This window comes from Triticum dicoccoides, chromosome 1B (genome assembly GCF_002162155.2).
Source record: "Triticum dicoccoides isolate Atlit2015 ecotype Zavitan chromosome 1B, WEW_v2.0, whole genome shotgun sequence".
In the NCBI taxonomy this organism is placed as follows: Eukaryota; Viridiplantae; Streptophyta; class Magnoliopsida; order Poales; family Poaceae; genus Triticum; species Triticum dicoccoides.
In genome coordinates this window covers 562379989-562400189 of record NC_041381.1, presented here as the reverse complement: position 1 = coordinate 562400189, position 20201 = coordinate 562379989, and the positions used below count along the sequence as shown (strand labels likewise).

The 20201-nt window shown below is 43.5% G+C and overlaps 3 protein-coding genes across 3 annotated transcripts; 2 read left to right on the top strand and 1 right to left on the bottom strand.

The window, feature by feature from the left end:
- Positions 1-1762: 1762 nt before the first annotated feature.
- LOC119348767 lies at positions 1763-7085 on the bottom strand. Its single transcript, XM_037616758.1, has 2 exons — positions 4894-7085; positions 1763-4762 (listed from the first exon to the last, which is right to left on the bottom strand). Exons 1-2 carry the CDS (start codon positions 7013-7015, stop codon positions 1908-1910), a joined length of 4977 nt encoding a protein of 1658 aa, XP_037472655.1. The 5' UTR covers positions 7016-7085; the 3' UTR covers positions 1763-1907.
- Positions 7086-12184: 5099 nt separating this feature from the next.
- On the top strand, positions 12185-13505 carry LOC119348766. The gene is made up of 3 exons (XM_037616757.1): positions 12185-12586; positions 12669-12785; positions 12871-13505. Exons 1-3 carry the CDS (start codon positions 12269-12271, stop codon positions 12946-12948), a joined length of 513 nt encoding a protein of 170 aa, XP_037472654.1. The 5' UTR covers positions 12185-12268; the 3' UTR covers positions 12949-13505.
- A 2015-nt stretch (positions 13506-15520) lies between these two features.
- LOC119348765 (proteasome subunit alpha type-3-like) lies at positions 15521-19423 on the top strand. The gene is made up of 11 exons (XM_037616755.1): positions 15521-15676; positions 16095-16249; positions 16333-16372; positions 16474-16557; positions 16704-16777; positions 16852-16938; positions 17036-17120; positions 17354-17400; positions 18485-18550; positions 18851-18941; positions 19065-19423. The coding sequence occupies exons 2-11, from the start codon at positions 16146-16148 to the stop codon at positions 19134-19136; spliced, it is 750 nt and encodes a 249-aa protein (XP_037472652.1). The 5' UTR covers positions 15521-15676; positions 16095-16145; the 3' UTR covers positions 19137-19423.
- Positions 19424-20201: the final 778 nt, after the last annotated feature.

The window sequence follows — 20201 nt, the reverse complement described above, 5'->3', positions numbered from 1 at the left end:
TGTGCATAAGTGGGTCGGCCGAAGTAGATCATGTTTGGTTTTGGGTTTTATTCTCCCTTTTCATTTTTTCTCCTTTTTTGCTTTCCTTTTTGTTTTAACATTTTTCAATTATTATTTTCTTTTCCTTTTTCTTTTTCTGTCTTTCTCTCATTTTCATGAACTTTTATTTAAATCATGAATATTTTTGTTCATCGATATAAAAATATGTTCATCCAATTCAAAAAATGTCATGATGAAATTCAAAAATTGTTCACCATAATTTTAGAAAATGTTCATCAAATTAAAAAAATGTTCATCCATTTTTTAATAAGTTCAACCGATTTCAAAGAAATGTTCTTGAATTGAGAATTTGTTCATTAAGTTCAAAAAAATAAAAAATGTTCATCTAATTCAAAAACGTTTTTGAAATTAAAAAAAATCAACATAATTTATAAAAAAATTCATCCATTTTCAAAAAATGTTCTTGAATTGAGAATTTATCCTCAAATTTTGAAAATGTCATCAAGTTCAAAATTTGTTCATCTAATAATTGTGTTATTAATTTTAAAATTCATGAACTTTTTTTTCAAATTCGTGAACATTATTCGAATTCAAGGACATTTTTTGGCTGTACGAACTTTTTCAATATTTCTTTGATTTTTTTTTTAATTTTGGAACTTAGTTGAAACCTCGAATTATTTGAGCAAGAAAAATGGAATAAAAAAGAAAAACGAAAAAAGACGCTCATGGGCCGGCCAAATGGGCGCGCGAGTGCAGCGGGGTGTGCGCGGGCGTCGGCAACCCGGCGCATGCTGCGCCAAATAGAGTTCAGCACAGCCAAGGAGTTCTCCAGGCCCGGGGCCAGTTTGATTTGAGCCCAGCACAGCCCATCCCAAGCAAAAAAAAGACCCGAACCACACGTATGCTGTGTCCAGAACACACGCTGGCGCCGGCGCCGCCGTCACCCACCCTCCGGTCTCCATCTCTCCCGGCCTTCCCCCGCGGCCCCCGCCCTCCTGCGCCTGCTGACTGGCTGCTCCGCCCCGACCCCCTACTGCCGAGCCGAGTTGCCTTTCAAGGCTCCGCCCCGGCCAGCGGCCGGCTCGCCGTGCTGCACAGCCGCAGCGCAGAGCGGCAGAGCCCCGGAGTGTGCTGTGGCTGTCGCCTGTCGCCGACTCGCCGTGCCGTTGTGCTGCCGCCTCTCTGCTGCGCCCACGATTGGTTAATTTTTCTGCCACATTGATGCATTTGATTAGCCCCTGTCTTTCCTCTGCATTTGAACGTTGTATTGAACTAGTGGAACTGAACTGAAAATAATTGATGGATTTGATCAGTGTATGTACTCAAATTGATTCGTTTTTGTGTCAATTTTATTTCATGTTGTAGAACTAGGGAATGTTATGATGTGTTTTTGAGTAGCTACAAGTGACCACATTTTCCCATGTTACTGAATTTATTTGTTTCTGGCCCGGCATCTCTTCATTCCTGGCTCTGCCATTCACTCGACTCAGCCCGCCGGAACTCGCCGCCGCCACCAGGGTTGTGACTCACATTCAACGCGCCATCCACTCCGCCCTCGTGTGAATCAACTTCAATGCGCCGGTACTAGAACCACATCCTTTTTTTTTTGCTTCAATGCATCTTTCTCTACTGTTCGACGTGCGTGAGTTCGCACGCAACCTCGAATTGTTGACCCATAATCCAGTATGAGTGATGAGACAGAAACAAAAATTTAAGCAAATAGATGGTAATACAAGAGATTAACCAAAGCGCATATCCGCGGTTGAGAGTCTTGGCATCGGTTGCGCTGCCACCGTGCTCTAGAACACTAGCTTATTAATGGCCGGAACAGCAGAACGGCCAATTTTGACATAACATTATTTACTACAGTCTACATAGAACAGTACTGCACTGCTACAGATAGGCATTCAGAAGATCTCCTTGTACACTATGTTTTTCGCCTTTCCTGTGCTTGCGTGTTCTTCGTCGTCAGTGATCAGGATCTTCAGGCCATGCCTGTTTGTCACTCGGGAGACTGCCACATAGAGTTGGCCATGAGTAAAAACTTGCCTGGGCAAGTAGAGGCCGACCTTGTTCAAAGATTGTCCCTGGCTCTTGTTGATTGTCATCGCGAAGCACACGGAGAGAGGATATTGCTTTCTTTTTAGAACAAATGGCCATTTAGGCTCGAATGGCAACATGATGATCTGAGGGATGCACACCTTAGTACCGACGTGTGCTCCAGTTATGATCTGCGCTTCGATGACTCTTTCTCCAAGTTTTGTGATTATCATTCTAGTACCGTTGCACAGCCCTGCACTTTGATTGATGTTGCGAAGAAGCATCACTGGCAGACCAACTTTGAGCTCAAGTAGATGTTTTGGACATCCCGGGTGCTTTAACTTGTTTAGAAACTCTGTAGTATACAACAATTCCATTTCATGGCTGTAATTCATCGATGTGCTCACACTGTCATGGCTCAGGTACGTCACTTTGTCACCTTGGATTTGACTCATAATATACTCATTGATCTCATTGACTGTCTCGTTCAATGGACACAGTATCGCCCTTTCTTCCAGGAACTCGTGTTTGCAGAGATTGTCTTGCAGGTCAGGATAGGTACTTTGGATGATTTTTGTTTTTGGATCATCTCTATTTTCTAGCAGCAGGTCACTGGGGATACTTAGATAGTCCTTTTTATCTAGTAAACATGTGTCTCCATTGCCAATCTGTAGTATCCACTCCGCAAATTCCGCAGTCTTCTGCTGCTCTGCTTGATCACTGGATAGAGATTTGAGCCGCATATTTTTTGTCAGATTAAATACCTCGAAATATTGCCAGAGGTATGAACATTTGATTGATGCATCTATAACGTGCTCTCGTCCTCCTTTTGGCACAACAGGGAGGATTTGTCGGAAGTCCCCTCCAAGAACAACCGTCATGCCGCCAAAGGGCTTGGCACAACTATTGTCATTTGTGAACCTCAGCACGTCCCTTAGGCTCTTGTCAAGTGCCTCAAAGCATTGTTTGTTTGCCATTGGAGCTTCGTCCCACAGTATTAGTGACGTCCTCGTTAATAAATCCGCCACATCTGAACCTTGTTTGATGTAGCATGTTGATTGATCTGTCAGATTGATTGGAATACTGAACGTTGAGTGTGCTGTTCTACCTCCTTGAAGCAGAAGTGCTGCGACGCCAGAAGATGCAACTGCAAGTACGATTTTCCCCTCTGATCTTAGCCTTGTTGTGATAGCTTTCCAAAGGTATGTCTTACCTGTCCCACCATGGCCATCTACAAATATTATTCTCCCTAATGATTGATCAGCTGATTCTATTATTGCATCAAAGGCCTTCTTCTGATCAAAATTTAGATTCTTTAGTATTTGCACGTGCTCACTCTTCAATTTGTCTTTGTCATAGTTCATTTCTTCATTTATAAGCCTTTTCTCAATTTCATGTAACTCGGGCATATTTGGTAGCTCTATGCCAGGGTATTCCTTTAGTGATTTTCCAGCTTGTCCCATTTGCTTCTCAATTTCCATTAAACTGCATTCCCTTTTATGTGAAGGACTGAAGGGGGCTGGAAAGTTCATGATCCAGCTTGGTGTATGCTGTATGTCTTTAGAGAGTACCTCCCAGTTGGATTCCCATAACATCCTTGGGTCAGTAACCTCACAGTGGCACAGTATAGTTGCAAACAATTGTCGTAGTTGCACCCCAGATGCCCAGTTGGATGCTTCCTTGATGCATTCAATCCACTCATTGTCATCGTTCAGAAATCCTAGCGCACGACATGCTGATTTGTATGACGAGTGCACAATTCCCTTGACTGTCCTGATGTCTTCAAATGTCATGCAACCCTTCGCAGTGTTGAGGAGAACTCTAAGATAGTACCTTTCTCCACTTGCAGGATGTGCATTGTAGATCCTGCCAATTTTCTTTCCTCCTCTTCTCCGTGTCCACTTCTTTTCTGTATGATTCCATGTCCATTTTGTAGGAAACTCTGAATATGTTAATTCTCTGGCATCTTCATGCTTTTTGTTCGTCTCCATCCACTCGGTAAACATAGTGACACCTGATCTTGGGTGTCTAATGATTTCATCTAGGTTTCTGGAGTCAGGAAAAATTACTAGTTGCTTGTTCTCCTGGTGAAACGTTAGCCTCTCAACAGATGGTTCTTGGTATTGCAGAGGGAATGTGAATATTCGCCAGCATGCTTCAGTCGCTGTTATGTATCTACATCTTAGGTACATTTTAATCTCATCATCAGTCTTTGATGGTACTTTTTCTTGAACCAGTGCTGTTGCTTGGTCATCTCCTTTGTGTATGTCCTTAAAGAGGTACTTGATTGACATGCATTTATTACACCACTCCACATTTATGTGCGCTTGGAATTTCACCAGCAGATCTTTGTTGTATGGTACAACAAAACCATTGTTCATTTTGACTCCTCCCTTATCTATTTGTCGCCCATTGTCTCGTCTCTTGTATCGTGGGAAATGGTCTTTATCTATGATCGTCTCTTCAGAAAATATTTTTGGAAAGCGCTTGGTGCACATATATTTCTCCATGCACGGGGACTTTGGATTTGCCTCTCCACACGGTCCGTGCATCATAAAATTCTTGACAGCTTTGAATGTTTCTGGATCCTTGTCATTGTCCGGGATCTCAGCGCATATTATTTCATCAATTTGTGAGGGCTGACTTTTTTGTCCGTTTTCAAGGAAAATTAGAATATGGGCATGTGGGAGTCCTCTCTTTTGAAATTCTATGGTGTAGACGGCTGCATTTTTAAAATTTGTGTTACTAAATGACTGGCCATGAAAAAAAAATGCAAGCATCTGATACTGATAAAGTAATAAGTGATGATTCACGAATACTTTTTTTTGCAGGAAATGATTTACAAATACTTACTTGCTTTAGTCTTTCCAAAATGCTGTTTTCTGCTAATATCAGACATTAGCTCTTTCAGTTTTATCATGAACACTCGAACTACAATATCAGGACGTTCTGCTGGCTTCTGGTTCCCAGCTTCATTTAGCATCAACCGAATCTCTGGCCAATTAGGGTTGCATGTGAATGTTATGAACAATTGGGGTTGTCCAGCCCAACGGCATATTGCCATCATATCTTGGTAGTTTTGCTCTTTGTTTCGAGGACTTCCTGTAAAACTTGCTGGGAGTACTATTCTCCTGCCTACTTGTTCTGTCCGTGTGTCTCCTTTTCTGAATGCATCCTGTAGTCCGTCATAAAGTTCCGTTCGTAAAATTCCTTGATTTTCTCTGATCCAGTGGAGCCTATTATGTTCGATGCATGTGAAGACATCAACCACAAACTGCATTGACAGATTTCCACACGTTAGCATTAACATCGACTGACCTGGGCGCTGTTGGAGGTGATATGCATAGTATTCCAGCATGCTGATGTATTTCTTGTTACTTAAACCTTTCCTTTTGTTGTATTTTATTCCAAGTCTATAACCATCTTCTCCATATGGGAAGAGCAACGGGTATTGCATGGCCATGAATTTTGGATGAATTTCTGATATCCTTTTAGGTTTCTTATCTTTGTACTCAAGAACAATGTCACGTCCATATCTTTGGGTTGGATCTTTGACTATCAATGCGGCAACTTCTGATGTTGATGGCATGTTGTGTTGCCTCCCATCTTGATCCCTATCGCCTAGTAACCTTAGAGTCAAGTTATTGTAGTCATTTTCTTTAAATCTATCTCTTGCCATCCGGAACGATTGTGCCAATGTGTTATTCTTGTCGAGCATGGTTAGTAGGCCACTGACAATTTTTTCATCTAGTAAGGCATCACGTTTACCAGACCTTGATGCTTCCATCCTATTCTGGATCTCATTCTTTGTGTCATAGATATACAACTGTTGAAAACGAGGCTTATTTCCTTCTTCAGGTAGCAGGGTTCCTATCTGGTGGCGGTTCTGACCATTCAGTCGGAAAACATAAGGTCCACGCCCTTTGTTTATTTTCTTATCCAAAGTTCCCCCCATTGATGTGAACGCAAACATGGAATTGTAAGACCTAATGTTTTTTCGGTAGTTTGCTGATATTTTCCCTCCACCCCTTGTCAATAAACTTGTAAGGTAAGGCGGTGGTTCTTTAAATGGCGGCAAGATAATCTTCCCTTGCTTGCAGCATTGTCCAAAGGATGGTTGTCTGCTACTGGAAGATTGTAGTTTTTCCCCATGCCACATAAGTGCATGGCAGTGTTGGCAGATGCATGTTGGCCCCCCAAAGTTCCATATCTTACTGGCATTAGAATTGTCAACCCTGTCTATTTCTCCATTGTTGGTTCTGGCACGTTTTCTGCTCTTGTTAAGTTGAATTTGTGCTTTCCTCTTCATCCGTGCCGTTCTTGTTAATTCGTCCTGGCGTCTTAGTTTCATCATCTGGTCAGCCATTATTGCGCTGTTTACAGCTGATGATTCCATGACTTGTGCTGGTTGATAATTTGATTTTGCCCTGAACGTGTGGCAACGTTGGCAAGTGCATAATTTTTGCAATCTCCAGCCCAGTATTTGTTGTTTTCTTATAGCTGCCTCCTCAAAATTCCATATCTTACTACCAGTGTTTGTGTTGAATTGCTCCTTCAACACAAGTTTCCTCTTCATCCTTGCTGTTCTTGCTAATTCATTTTCTTGTCTTTGTTTGGTAATTTGCTTCACAGTTACTGCACTGTGTACAGTTGATGGTTCCTTGAGTTGCAATGGTTGATGATTTGAATTTCCTCGTAACACCTTGCAAATTCGGCACATGCACATGCATGGTTCCTTGAGTTGCAATGGTTGATGATTTGTACGCAAGTTCCAAAAAGGTATTTGTTGATCTGTATAGCTGATGGCAGGCAGGGCATCTCTTCCTTTGCCTTTTCCCATCAGGTCTGTATCTGTTACACTTAGTGGCCTCTTGCGCTGATGTTCTCGCTCTTCCATTTTTCTCTTGCTCATCAGATTAGTTCTGTAGCGATGCTTGATTTTATTTATCTTCCTGCTCTTTCTGCTTCGGGTCATACACTCTTCCCCCTTCAAGATTTCTACTGATTCTTTTGACTGGCTTTAATTGTTTTGGCCCTGATGGGCGTTATTTTCCTGCACACACGTGAGAAAAACATGATGCACAGCAGACCTTTTGGGCTGGAAAAAAAAATCCACAATTCTTACGAATAGTATGAGTCAAAGTCAGTACTTGTAGAAAAAATTCTGATAAAATAGCAGAAGAGACTTGGTGGCTGTTTGGGAAAAAACAAGAGCTGTCTTGATCTATTATTTTGTTAGCAAACCAAGTTAGGGCCCGCAGAAGTTGGCAACAGCTCAAATTAGTGCTGAAAGATGGTTATAAATGTTCAAATTAGATCCATGTTATTACCTACGCGAGCTAAGGCAATCATGTTTCTTTCTTTCTACGTTACGATAGGGCAAAGCTTTGGTGATATACATGTGGCCGGGTATCATAGTGTAGAACAGTAGAAGAACCAAGTTTTTTTTTTTTGCAAGTTCAAAATCAACTGTTTTCCACTTGATTCTTGATTCCGGAGCAAAGATAAACTGTGATCAAGTGAAATATTTGGCTAGCATAGCAATGTATACATATGTCAGTTGCATCAACAATCTAGAGGAAACTTGAGTTATGTGTTGTTGAGGGAAAACTCAAAACGGTGCCCAGGCTCATCTGCTCCCTCTCAGCAAAAAATTCAAAAAAAAAACTAGAAAAATTCAAAAAATTCCAATTTTTTTTGTGGTGGTAGATAATTTGACGCGTGAGGTGCGCCCCAAAATTCAACTCATTTGGACATCTGAGCAGCTCTCGGCAAAAAAGACAAATCGGGTCAAAACAGTGCGTGAACAGTATACATTTTTACAGACCCTGATTTTGTCTTTTTTGCCGAGAGCTGCTCAGATGCTCAAATGAGTATTTTTCTAGTATTTTTTTTGAATTTTTTTACAAAAAAATTGGATTTTTTTGAATTTTTCTAGTATTTTTTTTGAATTTTTTTCTAAGCGTGGGTGCAGATGAGCCCGGATGCAGATTAGCCGCACTCATAAGACACTACCTTCACCTGACTAGCTTCAACTGTTCCCAGTTTTCTCCTCTGCATGAAGCTGCATTGCCCTGAAAGCTAGAAGAGATTGTCCGACTGAAATACAAAGAGCAAGATGAGTCCATGAAAGGAACACGGCCGTGGATTGTAAAAGAAGGATACGAAATGAAGCACAAGATCATCTGCACCTGCCCTACCTACCTGGCCTTCTTCTCTGCAGCGCAGCCGGCCGTTGAATCGCTCCTTGAACACAAGTTTCCTGACCATCAGTTAAACTCTGAACTGATTTGTCGCTGCTGTTGATGCATCCATCCTTCCCAGAGCTCACTCAAGGCAGTGACCCACCCCAGGTGTGTACTGGAAGGTGGCGATCTAGCAGAGCGGCGGAGGCCGGAGAGAGGTCTGTGTCTAGTGGAGCGGCAGCTGCCCCCTGTAACTGATGTACTCTTCTACAGTCTGATCCCGTGACTATGTGCTGAAGAAAAAGACACCTAAAACTGCAGAATCTGCTTCAGTCTCTTCTCACCAGGATATCATGGACATGACTCTGAACCCCTTTGGATTCCTTTGGCGCTGCGTGCGTGCGTGCGTGTGCAGTACAGTACAGTATCAGATTCCCACTCCAGCAGCAGCACGCCAGGTCAAGTCTTGCCCATGCCCCACGCCTTTTTATGCAATTTACGTTTTTGTTATGTTTCCATTTCATTTTGAGGTTTTGGCCAGCCAAATTGAATGAATATATGTCTCTTCACATAGTGATGTGCATGTAATATAATGTATTTATTTTCTTCTTCTGAACTGTAAAAACACACCTTGATAAGCTGACGTTAATTATTCCGTGTTTTTTTTTTTGCAGGAACAGTAAACCACTGGGGGAACGGGCATGAGCAAACCAATTCCTTGCTGACCGTCCAAAATCATGACCAAAATGATGGTAATGCCAATTTTAGTCACAAACATCCAACTTCAGGTCCCGTGATCAACCTACCAATCAATCGCAACTTTCGCATTGCAAAGCTGGGAGATGCATTGCTGCGATTCCTATTAACAAAACAGACAATTAAACTAACCTTAATGTAAGTACACGGCGAAGCAGAGAGCGCACATAACATTCTCTGCGTAAAAATGTAGCCACCAACAGCCCAAAACGCCACGAAATAAGGCTGAAAGACAGGATTTCTCACACATACCATCTACTCTAGCACAGAGTGGAACACACCTTCAACAAGGTCTTTTGGACTTGAAATTTTTTCCACATTACATGAACATATTCACATGTGTAAGAACTTCTTAATAGTCTATGTTTTTATTAATACTTGATTTTGTAATACAAAATATAGCTTTCTATACTAGATCTTTTCTCAAAGACTTCATTTCATATTACCTCCGTCACAAATTAGGTGTCTTAGTTTGTTTAGATATGAATGTACTCTAGATACATTCGTATCTAAACAAATCTAAGACAACTAATTCGGGACGGAGGGAGATGTAAGAACATTTTCTTACATATATAGACAATGAACATTTTATTCATATGCACGAACATTTGTACGTACATAAGTAAACAATATTTCATCTTTCCAGTATAATTTTTTCTATTTTTTTTTACCGAAATTGATTTTTTTATGATATTGTTTATACCTATTATGCTCTCAAGCCATCCGCGTCACTTTGATTGCACTCCCTCGTTGATCGTCAATGTAAATTCTTTTAGTAATCGTCTGCCCATTTATTAATTATCAGAAATAAAGGCAAGAAAGCCCACACCCATAGGCAGATTTCCAAACCACACAAATGGTGCGCCAATTGTAGGGGTAGCGGGCTTCTAGATAAAGTGCACCTATTTATTCGAACTTTGTCTAAAAAAAATATTTATTCAAACTTCTTGGTTCATGGGAAAACCTTTAGTCACTAAGTTTCTTGGACCAAGTCTTGATTTCCTCCGTCTCAGATCTGAGGCAAAGATGCTTCCATTGTCTCAGCTTCAAACTGCTCGGCGAAAGAGATGGTTGAGCCCCTCGGATAATGTCCAGCTGCATTGTGAGCCATGATAGTGACAGATTCTCAATCTATGTTCTTGCTCAGTCCAGTGTCCACATTTATCTTGACGAAGTCAGTGGGAGGCGGATTCCATTCAGCCGCCACTGGTACACGAGGAGTAGCCACTTCCATCTCGGGTTTAGTCATCGATGGATATGAGAATAACTAGTCGAGGAAATTGTGTGCGACAAAAGGGGACTTAAATATATTTTCATGCATGGCCTTCCTCCTAGCACCCAACTGCCCACGTCATCACGGATATTCTTGCGGCATGTATAGGATGAAGGTTTTCGATCAAGTTAAACAACCAACTTCTAGCGCATCGCTCCCTTTGCAAATCCAACAGACCCCTCGTTTCCTCGTTAGGGAGAGCCCATACACACCTGGCAATGGTGCACTCTAACAACGAGTGGTGTTATGTATCTTCAATTCTTCATCGCCGCAGATCGAACACATGTTCAACGATGCAATATTATGTGTTTTATAGATCCACGAAAGGAAGGAATAGCTTGGCCAACCTCCATAGAACAACATAACCTTTTGCTTGGACTTGCACCTACCATAGTGCAATAGACGTGTTTTCCCCACCGCCAATCGTCAGAATTCATAGGTCTCCCTCCCAACTAGTCTTCCCTCTTGCTCTTTGTACTTAATAGAAGATGATGTGATGATCTCACTATGAATATCCGATGGCCTTTGGTTGCTAAGCCCAGAAGCCATCTAGTTGGCGTGTACTTGGCAGAGTCTTCTCAATTTCCTCAACGTCCATTAACAAGAAGAGATCACGCAGCTTTTGTTCGTTTGACGTTGCTAACGATGCTTCGATAAATCCACTCAACAATGTTGGCAGATCAGGTTCATACATGCGATAGGACACATTGAACCTTCCATTGGAATCCAATTCTTGTTACAAGCAGTAGTGAGCTCGTCAGTTCCTATTCTTTTCACAAGCCCTAACTTCAAAGTGTCTCGTTCCTCGATGACAGCTCTGCAAACCTGTGGTGGATGAGAGCCAAGTGACACATCAAAAAAAAATCTCTATCTGGATAGTATTTTGACATGAGTATTTGAGCACTAGGGAATCCAATTCTTGTTACAAGCAGTAGTGAGCTCGTTAGTTCCTATTCTTTTCACAAGCCCTGACTTCAAAGTGTCTCGTTCCTCGATGACAGCTCTGCAAACCTGTGGTGGATGAGAGCCAAGTGACACATAAAAAAAAATCTCTATCTGGATAGTATTTTGACATGATTATTTGAGCACTAGGGCTTCCTGGATCATGCAAGATCCGGCACTTCTGACTGGCTAGGGGGGCAAGGTTGAAAGTCTCGAAACCTAGCCCCCATAAATCTTGGTTTCCTTTTTTTATTGAAGTAATAAATCTTGGTTTCCACATATCATTTCATGAGACCCAACCCCTTTCCCTTCTCTATCCTCCCACCAAAACTCCGGAGGATAAAATTCAATTTGACAAAGTCCATGAGGAAGCTTGAAACATGACAGAGCGTTTTTTAAACAATGATGGAGCGGGTTTTTTTAGACAATATGGAGCATTTTTTTTGTTGAGACAAGTGATGGAATGTTGCTTTTTTTGGACAATGACGGAGCGGGGAAGTATGATACCATTCCTTACATGATACCATGATACTAACTTGCAAAATTCAAATTTAAACATATTAAAAAATTCTGAAAAGAATCGTGCATGTTCGCAACACATATGTCGACAACCCCTAAAAAATTCAGATCAAATTTGCCTTTTTTGTTTCCCTTTGGGTATTTTGAATTTCGATCTTAATTTTTTAGGGGTTGTCGACATATTTGTTGTGGACATCCATGATATTTTTCAGATTTATTTGATATGTTTAAAACTAAATTTTGCAGGTTATTATTTATAATATCATGTAAGGAATGGTATCACACTTTCCCTGACGGAGCGTTGCTGAATTCGGTATTTGAGCCCAGTTATTTTTTGACGATGATGAGGGGAGTATTTGAGCCCAGCTCAATAAAAGCTTAATGCGTCCCTCACACGTGGGCCGCTAAAGCTTAGCCCACAGCACGTGACCACTGGAGGAGAAACCGGGAACCGTTCACCGTGCGCCGCGCACGTCCTATCCACACTCCCCCGGTCGACTCCACACACACCGCGCTCGAAGCTCTCCCACCGCAAGACCTCGCGCTCGCATCTATGGCCGCGGCAGCCATTTCCCTCTGCGGCTCGCGCTGCGTCGGCCCGAGCCGGACGCCCGAATCTCGCCTCGCCTCGCAAGCCGCCGCCGCGCCGTGCGCGCGGCCGTCGTCGTCGCGCCGAAGGCTGGTGGTCGTGGCCGCCAAGTCGTCGGGGAAGAAGGCGGACGAGAAGGTCCCCTCCTGGGCCCGGCCGGGCTCCGACGAGCCTCCTCCGTGGGCGCGCGACGAAGGCGGGGCCTCGGGGCAGGAAGGCGACGCCGTCCAGGTTCCTTTCTACGCGTACCTGCTCGCGTCCGCCGTGACGGCCATCGCCGCCGTACGTTCTCCAACCCTTCTTCTTCTTCTTCTCCTCCTCCTCCTCCTCCTCCGCTCCGCTCCGCTGACCGTCGCATCCGCAGATCGGGTCGATATTCGAGTACACGAACGGGCGGGCGGTGTTCGGCGTGGTGGGCACCGACAGCCCCCTCTACGCGCCCATCCTGGGCTTCTTCGCCGTCACCGGCATCCCGACCTCCGTACGTGCATCTTTCATGCCCCGATCGATCCTAAGCTACTAAGTTTGCACTTCTTGATGGAGTTCATTCTCGTTTGGATCCCCAGGGGTATCTGTGGTACAAGGCCGTGCAGACGGCGAACAAGGACGCCGAGGAGCAGGACCGCAGGGACGGCTTCCTCTGATTTGGTTTTCTTGGGAGAGCAATGAACACGCTGAACATATAATGTACACCCTGTGCTCATCAATATAAGACATTTTGGCAGTTCAATTTGAACTGCCAAAAGGTCTTATATTAATGAACGGAGGTAATAGTACTTAGTAGTATTCGTTTTTGGCAAATTTGTTGCCGATCGAGCAGAGCAGATGGGTTAGCACTGGCAAGACAGCAGCAGGTGGACTAAGAGCAGAAGATCTTGCCTGCTTCCTCCTCTACGCATGGAGCATTCGCCGTCTGAACTCTGCGTTTGAATGGAGGAAATGTGTCCGTTCAGTTTTCCCTGAGATGTCGTGTTCTTCGCACCTCGACGTGAGTGTATATGAAGGCTCATGAGTATATCGAATCCATCAATGCATACATGCAAGTTGCACCGCAAACTAGGCTTTGCTCTGTAAGTTACATTTTCTTTAACATGTAATCGTCTTTGTTCTAGAGTACCAGCCTTTTTGCTGGTTGTGCTTAATGTTAACACAATTGAGCATAAAACATCACGAGGCTATGGGGAAATTAGATTTGTTGCTATGTTGAATGCATGTCTGGTGACCATGTCCTTGTCTCTTCCCAGCGTTCAAGACCAACAAAATCCTTGGGGCAGTCGGATCTTGTCACTCTACGCTGCATTGTTTTATGGAAAACTCTTAGTGCCAACCGGCGGATTTCTCTCGTTCATCCGCCGCCTCCCATGCACCGCTTTGGGTGCTGCCTCATCTTCTCATCGGATTACTCCTAGCCATATCTTTTTTTTTTCTTGCCTTCTTCCTTTCTTCCCCAAAGCCATCCAACCTCTTTCCATCAGGCATGCAAGCACAACAGCGCCAACCCATGCTCACTAGCAAGCCTCCGGTGGATACCACAACCCTGCCATGTTCTTCCCCAACCCAGCCACGGATGTCCATGGAGGTAGCATGCAGCCAGCAGCTAGGGGCTACAACAACAATCACCCATGGAGTAGCATGCGAGCCCGCCGGCCGGTGCAACTGGCGACGGGAATTGGTGGCGCTCGGGATAGGAACTCGGAGCTGGATGGCCTTGGGGTTGGTGGCCACAACGGCGAACGATGGTGGTGCTGCTGACAAGGATGTTGACGTTTTTGCAACTTAATTTTCATTGAATTTTCTGCAACATCATCCGTGTTGCAAAAACTTCTTCCGCAATAACACCCATGCTGCAGAAATTGAAGACGAAAAAAAAATTCTACAACACACCTATGTTGCAAAAGTTCTTTCCGCAACAATATACATATTGTAGAAAAGTGAAGACGAAATTTTTTATGTAACATCGTCTATGTTGCAAAAATTCATCCCGCAATAATATCAATGTTGCAGAAAAGTAAAGACGAAAAAAATTATGCAACAACACTAATGTTGCAAAAGAGTTTCTATAACATGTGCTCTATTGCAATGATGATGACGGGGTTGAGCCGTTCGATGGTGCCAGATCTAACGGTCACTGAGGAGGTGGATCTTTTCAGATTGTCCGTCGGCAGACACGTAGCGCTGCCCTTGTTTTATATGTCCTCTGATTATGTAGGTGTTTTTTTTTTTGCAAGTTAGGAGCTTTATCGATTAACCATGTTGGTTACAATCACGAGAAATACAATCTTGGATGAAGGAGGAAATACAGTTAATCCGTAGACACCTTCTCCTCAACTCACTAGCTTGATGGGCCCAACGTTGAGCAACCACGTTGGCCTCTCAATTATTGACATAAGGTAACTAAAAGCTAGTAAAGCTCTCGCAAAGCTCCTCTAATTACCTCATGGGAAATGAAAAGTTGCATAAGTTAACAACAACCGGGGTATCGCTCTCGAGCACAATATGATCAAGTCTAATAGACACCTTTGCAAATAAGCATATACCCTCTACAAATAAGTACAACATGTGCTTAAAGGAAAATTGGTTTATTTAACTAAGCACTTCACATTGTCCAAGGATATTTACTCCCATGATAGTTGATGAATAGATCGAAAGCTTTTTCGAAAAAAATAGACCAGGCAAGGATAGTTGTCCATACATTACAAAGAGACCCCTTCATAAAATAAAAAGAAAATTATAGAAAATATTTTTTTGCGGGTAAAAAATTATAGAAAATATTGTGCAGCCAAGATTTTTGAGGGTTTAAGTACTTTATTCATTCAAAATGTTAGAAGAATTACAATAAGTTCTGGTCTATTGCCTCCTGCCAAAACCTAAAGTAGTAGAAGCTCTGGCCATGCTATGTGCTTCAACATTTGACTATCGTTACCCGCAAAAAAAAAACAGTTGACTCTTGTTTCTCATGAATGATTTGAACTGATTCAAAACCTTCACGTTTCGACTTGATTCAAAACATTTGTGCAGCCGGACGGTAGACGAAGCTGACGCATCGCGGAACGGGCCTGCGCCTTCCTCTTCCAGGCCTCTGCCAGTAGATCCGAGCCCAGCCCAGCCCAGCCCTCTGCCAGTAGATCCGAGCCGAGCCCAGCCCAGCCCTCGTAGTCCAACCCGACTTTGCTGGTCCGAGGCAGCCGGCTGCCTCCCTGTCTCGACTCGAGTCCGACGGGCACGCCTCCGCCCCGCAAACACAACTCGTGCCCGTCCGTCCCGGCGGCTCTCTCAAACCCACACTCCCCACCTTCTTGCGGCACAAGCCGGAGCCGACGATCCCCCCACCCGCGCCGCCGTCGACGCGGCCTCCTCCGCCCGCCGGGATCGGTAAGCGCCCCCGTTCGCCCCCATACCCCCCGCCTCATCGCGCTCGCCGCTACAGTCTGTCGTGGAATCGCTCGCTGCGCGGTTGGAACTTTTGGTGTTCGACTGAACCTTGTTCGCCCCCCTCCTATGTTAGGCCCACTCCTGGAGCCACCAGCGACAACTAGCTGTACCTGTAGCGTCGCAGTGAAAACCGCATCCTGGTGTCAGGTGTGATAGACTAGACCAGGGGAATTCCAGGTTTTCACTTAGGCAGGTAGCTTCATTAGCAAATGTGTAACAGACCTCAGATTGGTTTGCAATACAAGGCTCACTAATCGTAGTACATCTGTCCGAATGGTTCCTGCATATGCTTGTTCCGTGATGCAGTGATGCTTGTCCTGCTTATTCTTAACATGATTGTTGTGATCTCTTTTTTCAGGAGAGAACTGTATAAACATTTTAGTGGTTGAAGCGACTTGAGTCTTTAACCATGAGTAGCATTGGAACCGGGTATGATCTGTCCGTCACCACTTTTTCCCCGGACGGCCGTGTCTTCCAGGTCGAGTATGCTGGCAAGGCCGTCGACAACAGCGGGTGTGACCTAGCTCCCTCCCCTGTTTTCTTGACCTTCTCTGTCTCTGCAACTTCATGATGAAACTTTGGATGATTCTGTGTAGGACGATTGTTGGGATCAAGTGCAAAGATGGAATTGTCCTCGTAAGTGATCATTTTTGCTGTATTTACTTTTACTCAAATGGGGTGTTAGTGTTACTCTATGCTTCTTTTGTGTGATAACCTTCTAATATATTGGTCTACAGGGTGTGGAGAAGCTGATAACATCGAAGATGATACTTGCTGGGTCGAATCGGAGACTTCACTCTGTTCACCGGAACTCTGGCTTGGTAATCTCTCTTCCTTTTTGTTACATACAGGGTGGTTGGGATATATATTCTGTAATGTTCCCTTTCTTGCCTTTTTATAATTGCCGTTCTTGTTACTGTAACGGATTGCATTTGGTAATGAAGTTAATTCCTGTCCTCTTTTTCAGGCTGTGGCTGGGTTAGCAGCAGACGGTAGGCAGGTGGTCTCAAGAGCAAAGTCAGAAGCAGCCAATTATGAAAAGTGAGAATTACTGAGACTTTTGATTTTCATACCAAATGTTTGTAGAACTGTAGCCTAAAGCTGTAATCCACCAGGGTATACGGAGAACCCATGCCTGTGAAGGAATTAGCTGATCGTGTAGCTAGCTACGTTCATCTGTGTACACTCTACTGGTGGCTCAGGTAAGGCAGTCAAGATGTTCTTCTTGTTCAAGAAGAAGAAGGTGTTCCTCCAACATGTTACTTGATAGTTTGATAACACTTCAAACTCCTGTCCCAGGCCTTTTGGCTGTGGAGTTATTCTTGGAGGTTATGATAGGGATGGGCCACAGCTCTACATGATCGAACCTTCAGGGCTCTCATATGTGAGTTCTCAATCTAAGACAGGGTAGTTCTTCTATTTTGCCGTTATTTATTAGAACCGAGCAAGGGATAAGTTGGCTAGATAACACATATTTATATTTCCTGTCAGTGACTGGGCAAGTTTAATTTCATAGTAAACAGACAACTTTATGTACATGGATTAAGATGTGCAGTGCTGCTTTTAGTAGCAGTAGATGCATTTGAAATTTATGACTTAGTTGTTGAATTTTGACAGAAATATTTTGGTGCTGCTCTGGGTAAAGGAAGACAGGCTGCAAAAACGTAAGCTGATCAAGTTTTCACTAGTTTTTTCTGTTGTATGATTCCTGTAGTGGCCATTTTTTATTTTGTTGCAAACCACTAGCATGGCTAAAGCATGGCGTATTCATGAATCGTTCTTATAGATACCATTTTAATTTTCAAAGTAGATCTTTAGGAATAAGCATGCTTTTGATGTTCTTAAAGCTGCTCATCATCCATATTTAGCGTTTACGCAGGTACTAGTTTAGCTGTTCCATATTCAACGGGTGAATACACTCTTATTTCTTCTGTTAGGTTGGCCACTACCAGAGCACAGCGTAAGTGGTGTTCTATTGCGTACCACAGTTTGCTACATAGTACGAGTTAGGCAGGTTTGGGTTAAGCTCGTATTTGTTTCTTTGCCAAACTTTGGCGCGCCACATTTTCTTAAAACTGCACCAGTGCACCCTACACGTCAGATACATTTATTGTGAAATCTTGGTACACCTGTGATGAAAAGTTTGCTGACCAATAAATTGTGACTTGTCACACTTCTCGCACAAATTTTAGAAAATAATAATAATTGCAACTAACCAAACAGACCCTCAGTTTAGCATCTTGATAAATAACCACTTCTTTACAGGCATAACAGAAATATTGTACCAGAACTGGTATGTGTAATTCTTTGAATTGACTAGCTTCCGCAATTAAGGACCACAATACCAAACTGACCATTGATGTTAACGTACTAGATCATAGATGCGCGTCATTTACATAGTCTGAATACATTGACCATTTATCTCTTTGTCCTTGTATTGGTCTTTTCGTGGATTTAGTTTTCAGTGGAAGAGTTGTTAATTAACTAAGACTTGGTCTGTATCTACTTTCTCCTTGCAGCTTTGTAGTCATTGATGTGAATGATTTCAGATACATTATGACATTGAGAGCTTTATATTACAAAGAATTTGTGCGGTTCAATATGTTGTAGAATGTCCCTTTTAATGGTTCGCAGCGGCTGTCAAATGCATCTGCACAAAATACTTATGATGATGTTTACTATGTATTTTTATTGGCCACAAACAGTGGTTCTCCATTCTAATTCATCTATCGTAATGTTGTCATACAGGGAGATAGAGAAATTGAAGCTTTCTGAGCTAACCTGCAGGGAAGGCATTGTTGAGGTTGCCAAGATGTATGTCCTAAATCTTTTGCCATCCTACTGCAAGTTTTATCTTTAGGATATATCACCTATATTTCTGTCATGAATGGCCTGAAAGCTTGTTAGTCATATACATTTACTTGCTCAAGCATGAAGACAGCCAGTAGTTACTAGTCAGAACAAATATGGATTTTCTCTCAGAAGGAACGACATTGTTGATCCTCCAAATCATGGTTTTACTCCCACAAGCAGAATTTGTGGTTGCAATACTCTATTACAAATTGCCATACCCGAAATAATTACCAGGCTGATTTTTTTCCCCTCTACATGCAGAATTTATGGTGTACACGACGAAGCGAAAGACAAATCTTTTGAGCTGGAACTGAGCTGGGTGTGCGATGAATCTAACCGTCAGCATGAGAAGGTAATAAACGGCCACTCACGGCAAAAAACATATCCACCTCCCTTGGAACTCCACGGCTACCTTACATAGGCCACAGAGTCGCCCTTTGTTGAATTCCTTGCTAACTTGTCATACCATGTGTAGGTTCCAAATGATCTTCTGGAGCAGGCCAAGGCAGCAGCGCAGGCAGCGTTGGAAGAGATGGATGCCGACTAAGAAGAGACCATGAGCTCTGCTTCCCATTTACTTCTACGCGCGGCATAACAGATACAGGAGTGGAGCGGTTTGTTTCCAGTGCAAAAAAACTACCTTCAGGGCGTTGTTGCTTCCAGTTCCATGATTCCATCCCAGTCGAGGTAGCAAGCAGGTTCTCGTGTTTTGGGGGGTTGTAGTGAATCGTATTCTCCTTGCTGTTGGTCACACCCTGAATCTTAATCTATTGAATTCCGAACATATTTGTCACAGATCTTAATCACGCGTGGCCTAAGAGATACAGATGGAAATCCCATGTCTTTTAATTTAGCTGCCGCCTAACTAAGGGTCAGTACCAGAAGCACCCTTTATTACTTTAGAACGGATAGGATTTTGAAACCCTTTAGGGCTCGTTTGGTAAGAGGGTTTTGGGGAGGTTTTCAGGGGATTATCCTCGCGAGGCTTAGAAACCTCATGAATCCCCGAGTAATCGTTTGGTAGCCGGGGTTTGGAGGAAGGGCACCCCGTGTGATCCCCGGAATTCCCCCTGATCTATGTGGTTTCGAAGCCCCGAGGGGGGCCTCGTGGAATGAAGGGGAAAAAGAGGAGACGAACTGAAAGAGTATGGGAGGAGGCTGCACGCAGCTGCTGCCGCCGCCTCCGCAAAGCCGGTGTCCCTTCTCCAGCAGACAAACCGGTCCTTCTCGCTAAAGGTATGTCTCCGCTGCCCCTTTCCCCTCATTCCCATCAGCTAGGGTTTCTCACCTTCACCCACCATGGCTACTGCCTCCTGTGAGGTCTAGACCTTCGTTCTCCTCGTCCTCCCCGGCGAACTTTCCAAGCACGCCATCTCCTACCCATGGCTCCACATGGTCTGTATTCTCCAACCTTGCTTGAGTCGCGCCCTCCTAGATGCCCCATATCCACCGCGGCATCTCCTAATATGAGTATTTTGTTAATTTGTATCTTTTATTGGTCTGCATATAGCTTCTTTAAAATGTTAGAGTGACATATATGTTTATGCCCTTGAATTGTGATCTCAAGAGTATGATTATTTTCTAACGACCTTACAGGAAAGTGAGGAAGGCG

Coding starts and splice junctions, on each gene's coding strand:
- LOC119348765 (XM_037616755.1), top strand. CDS start 16,146: ATGAGTAGCATTGGAACCGGGTATGATCTGTCCGTCACCACTTTTTCC. Junction 16,558..16,703: donor TTCACCGGAACTCTGGCTTG/GTAATCTCTCTT, acceptor CCTCTTTTTCAG/GCTGTGGCTGGGTTAGCAGC. Junction 18,551..18,850: donor ATTGTTGAGGTTGCCAAGAT/GTATGTCCTAAA, acceptor CTCTACATGCAG/AATTTATGGTGTACACGACG.
- LOC119348767 (XM_037616758.1), bottom strand. CDS start 7,015: ATGACCCGAAGCAGAAAGAGCAGGAAGATAAATAAAATCAAGCATCGC. Junction 4,763..4,893: donor TTTTGGAAAGACTAAAGCAA/GTAAGTATTTGT, acceptor TTAAAAATGCAG/CCGTCTACACCATAGAATTT.
- LOC119348766 (XM_037616757.1), top strand. CDS start 12,269: ATGGCCGCGGCAGCCATTTCCCTCTGCGGCTCGCGCTGCGTCGGCCCG. Junction 12,587..12,668: donor CCGTGACGGCCATCGCCGCC/GTACGTTCTCCA, acceptor TCGCATCCGCAG/ATCGGGTCGATATTCGAGTA. Junction 12,786..12,870: donor TCACCGGCATCCCGACCTCC/GTACGTGCATCT, acceptor TTGGATCCCCAG/GGGTATCTGTGGTACAAGGC.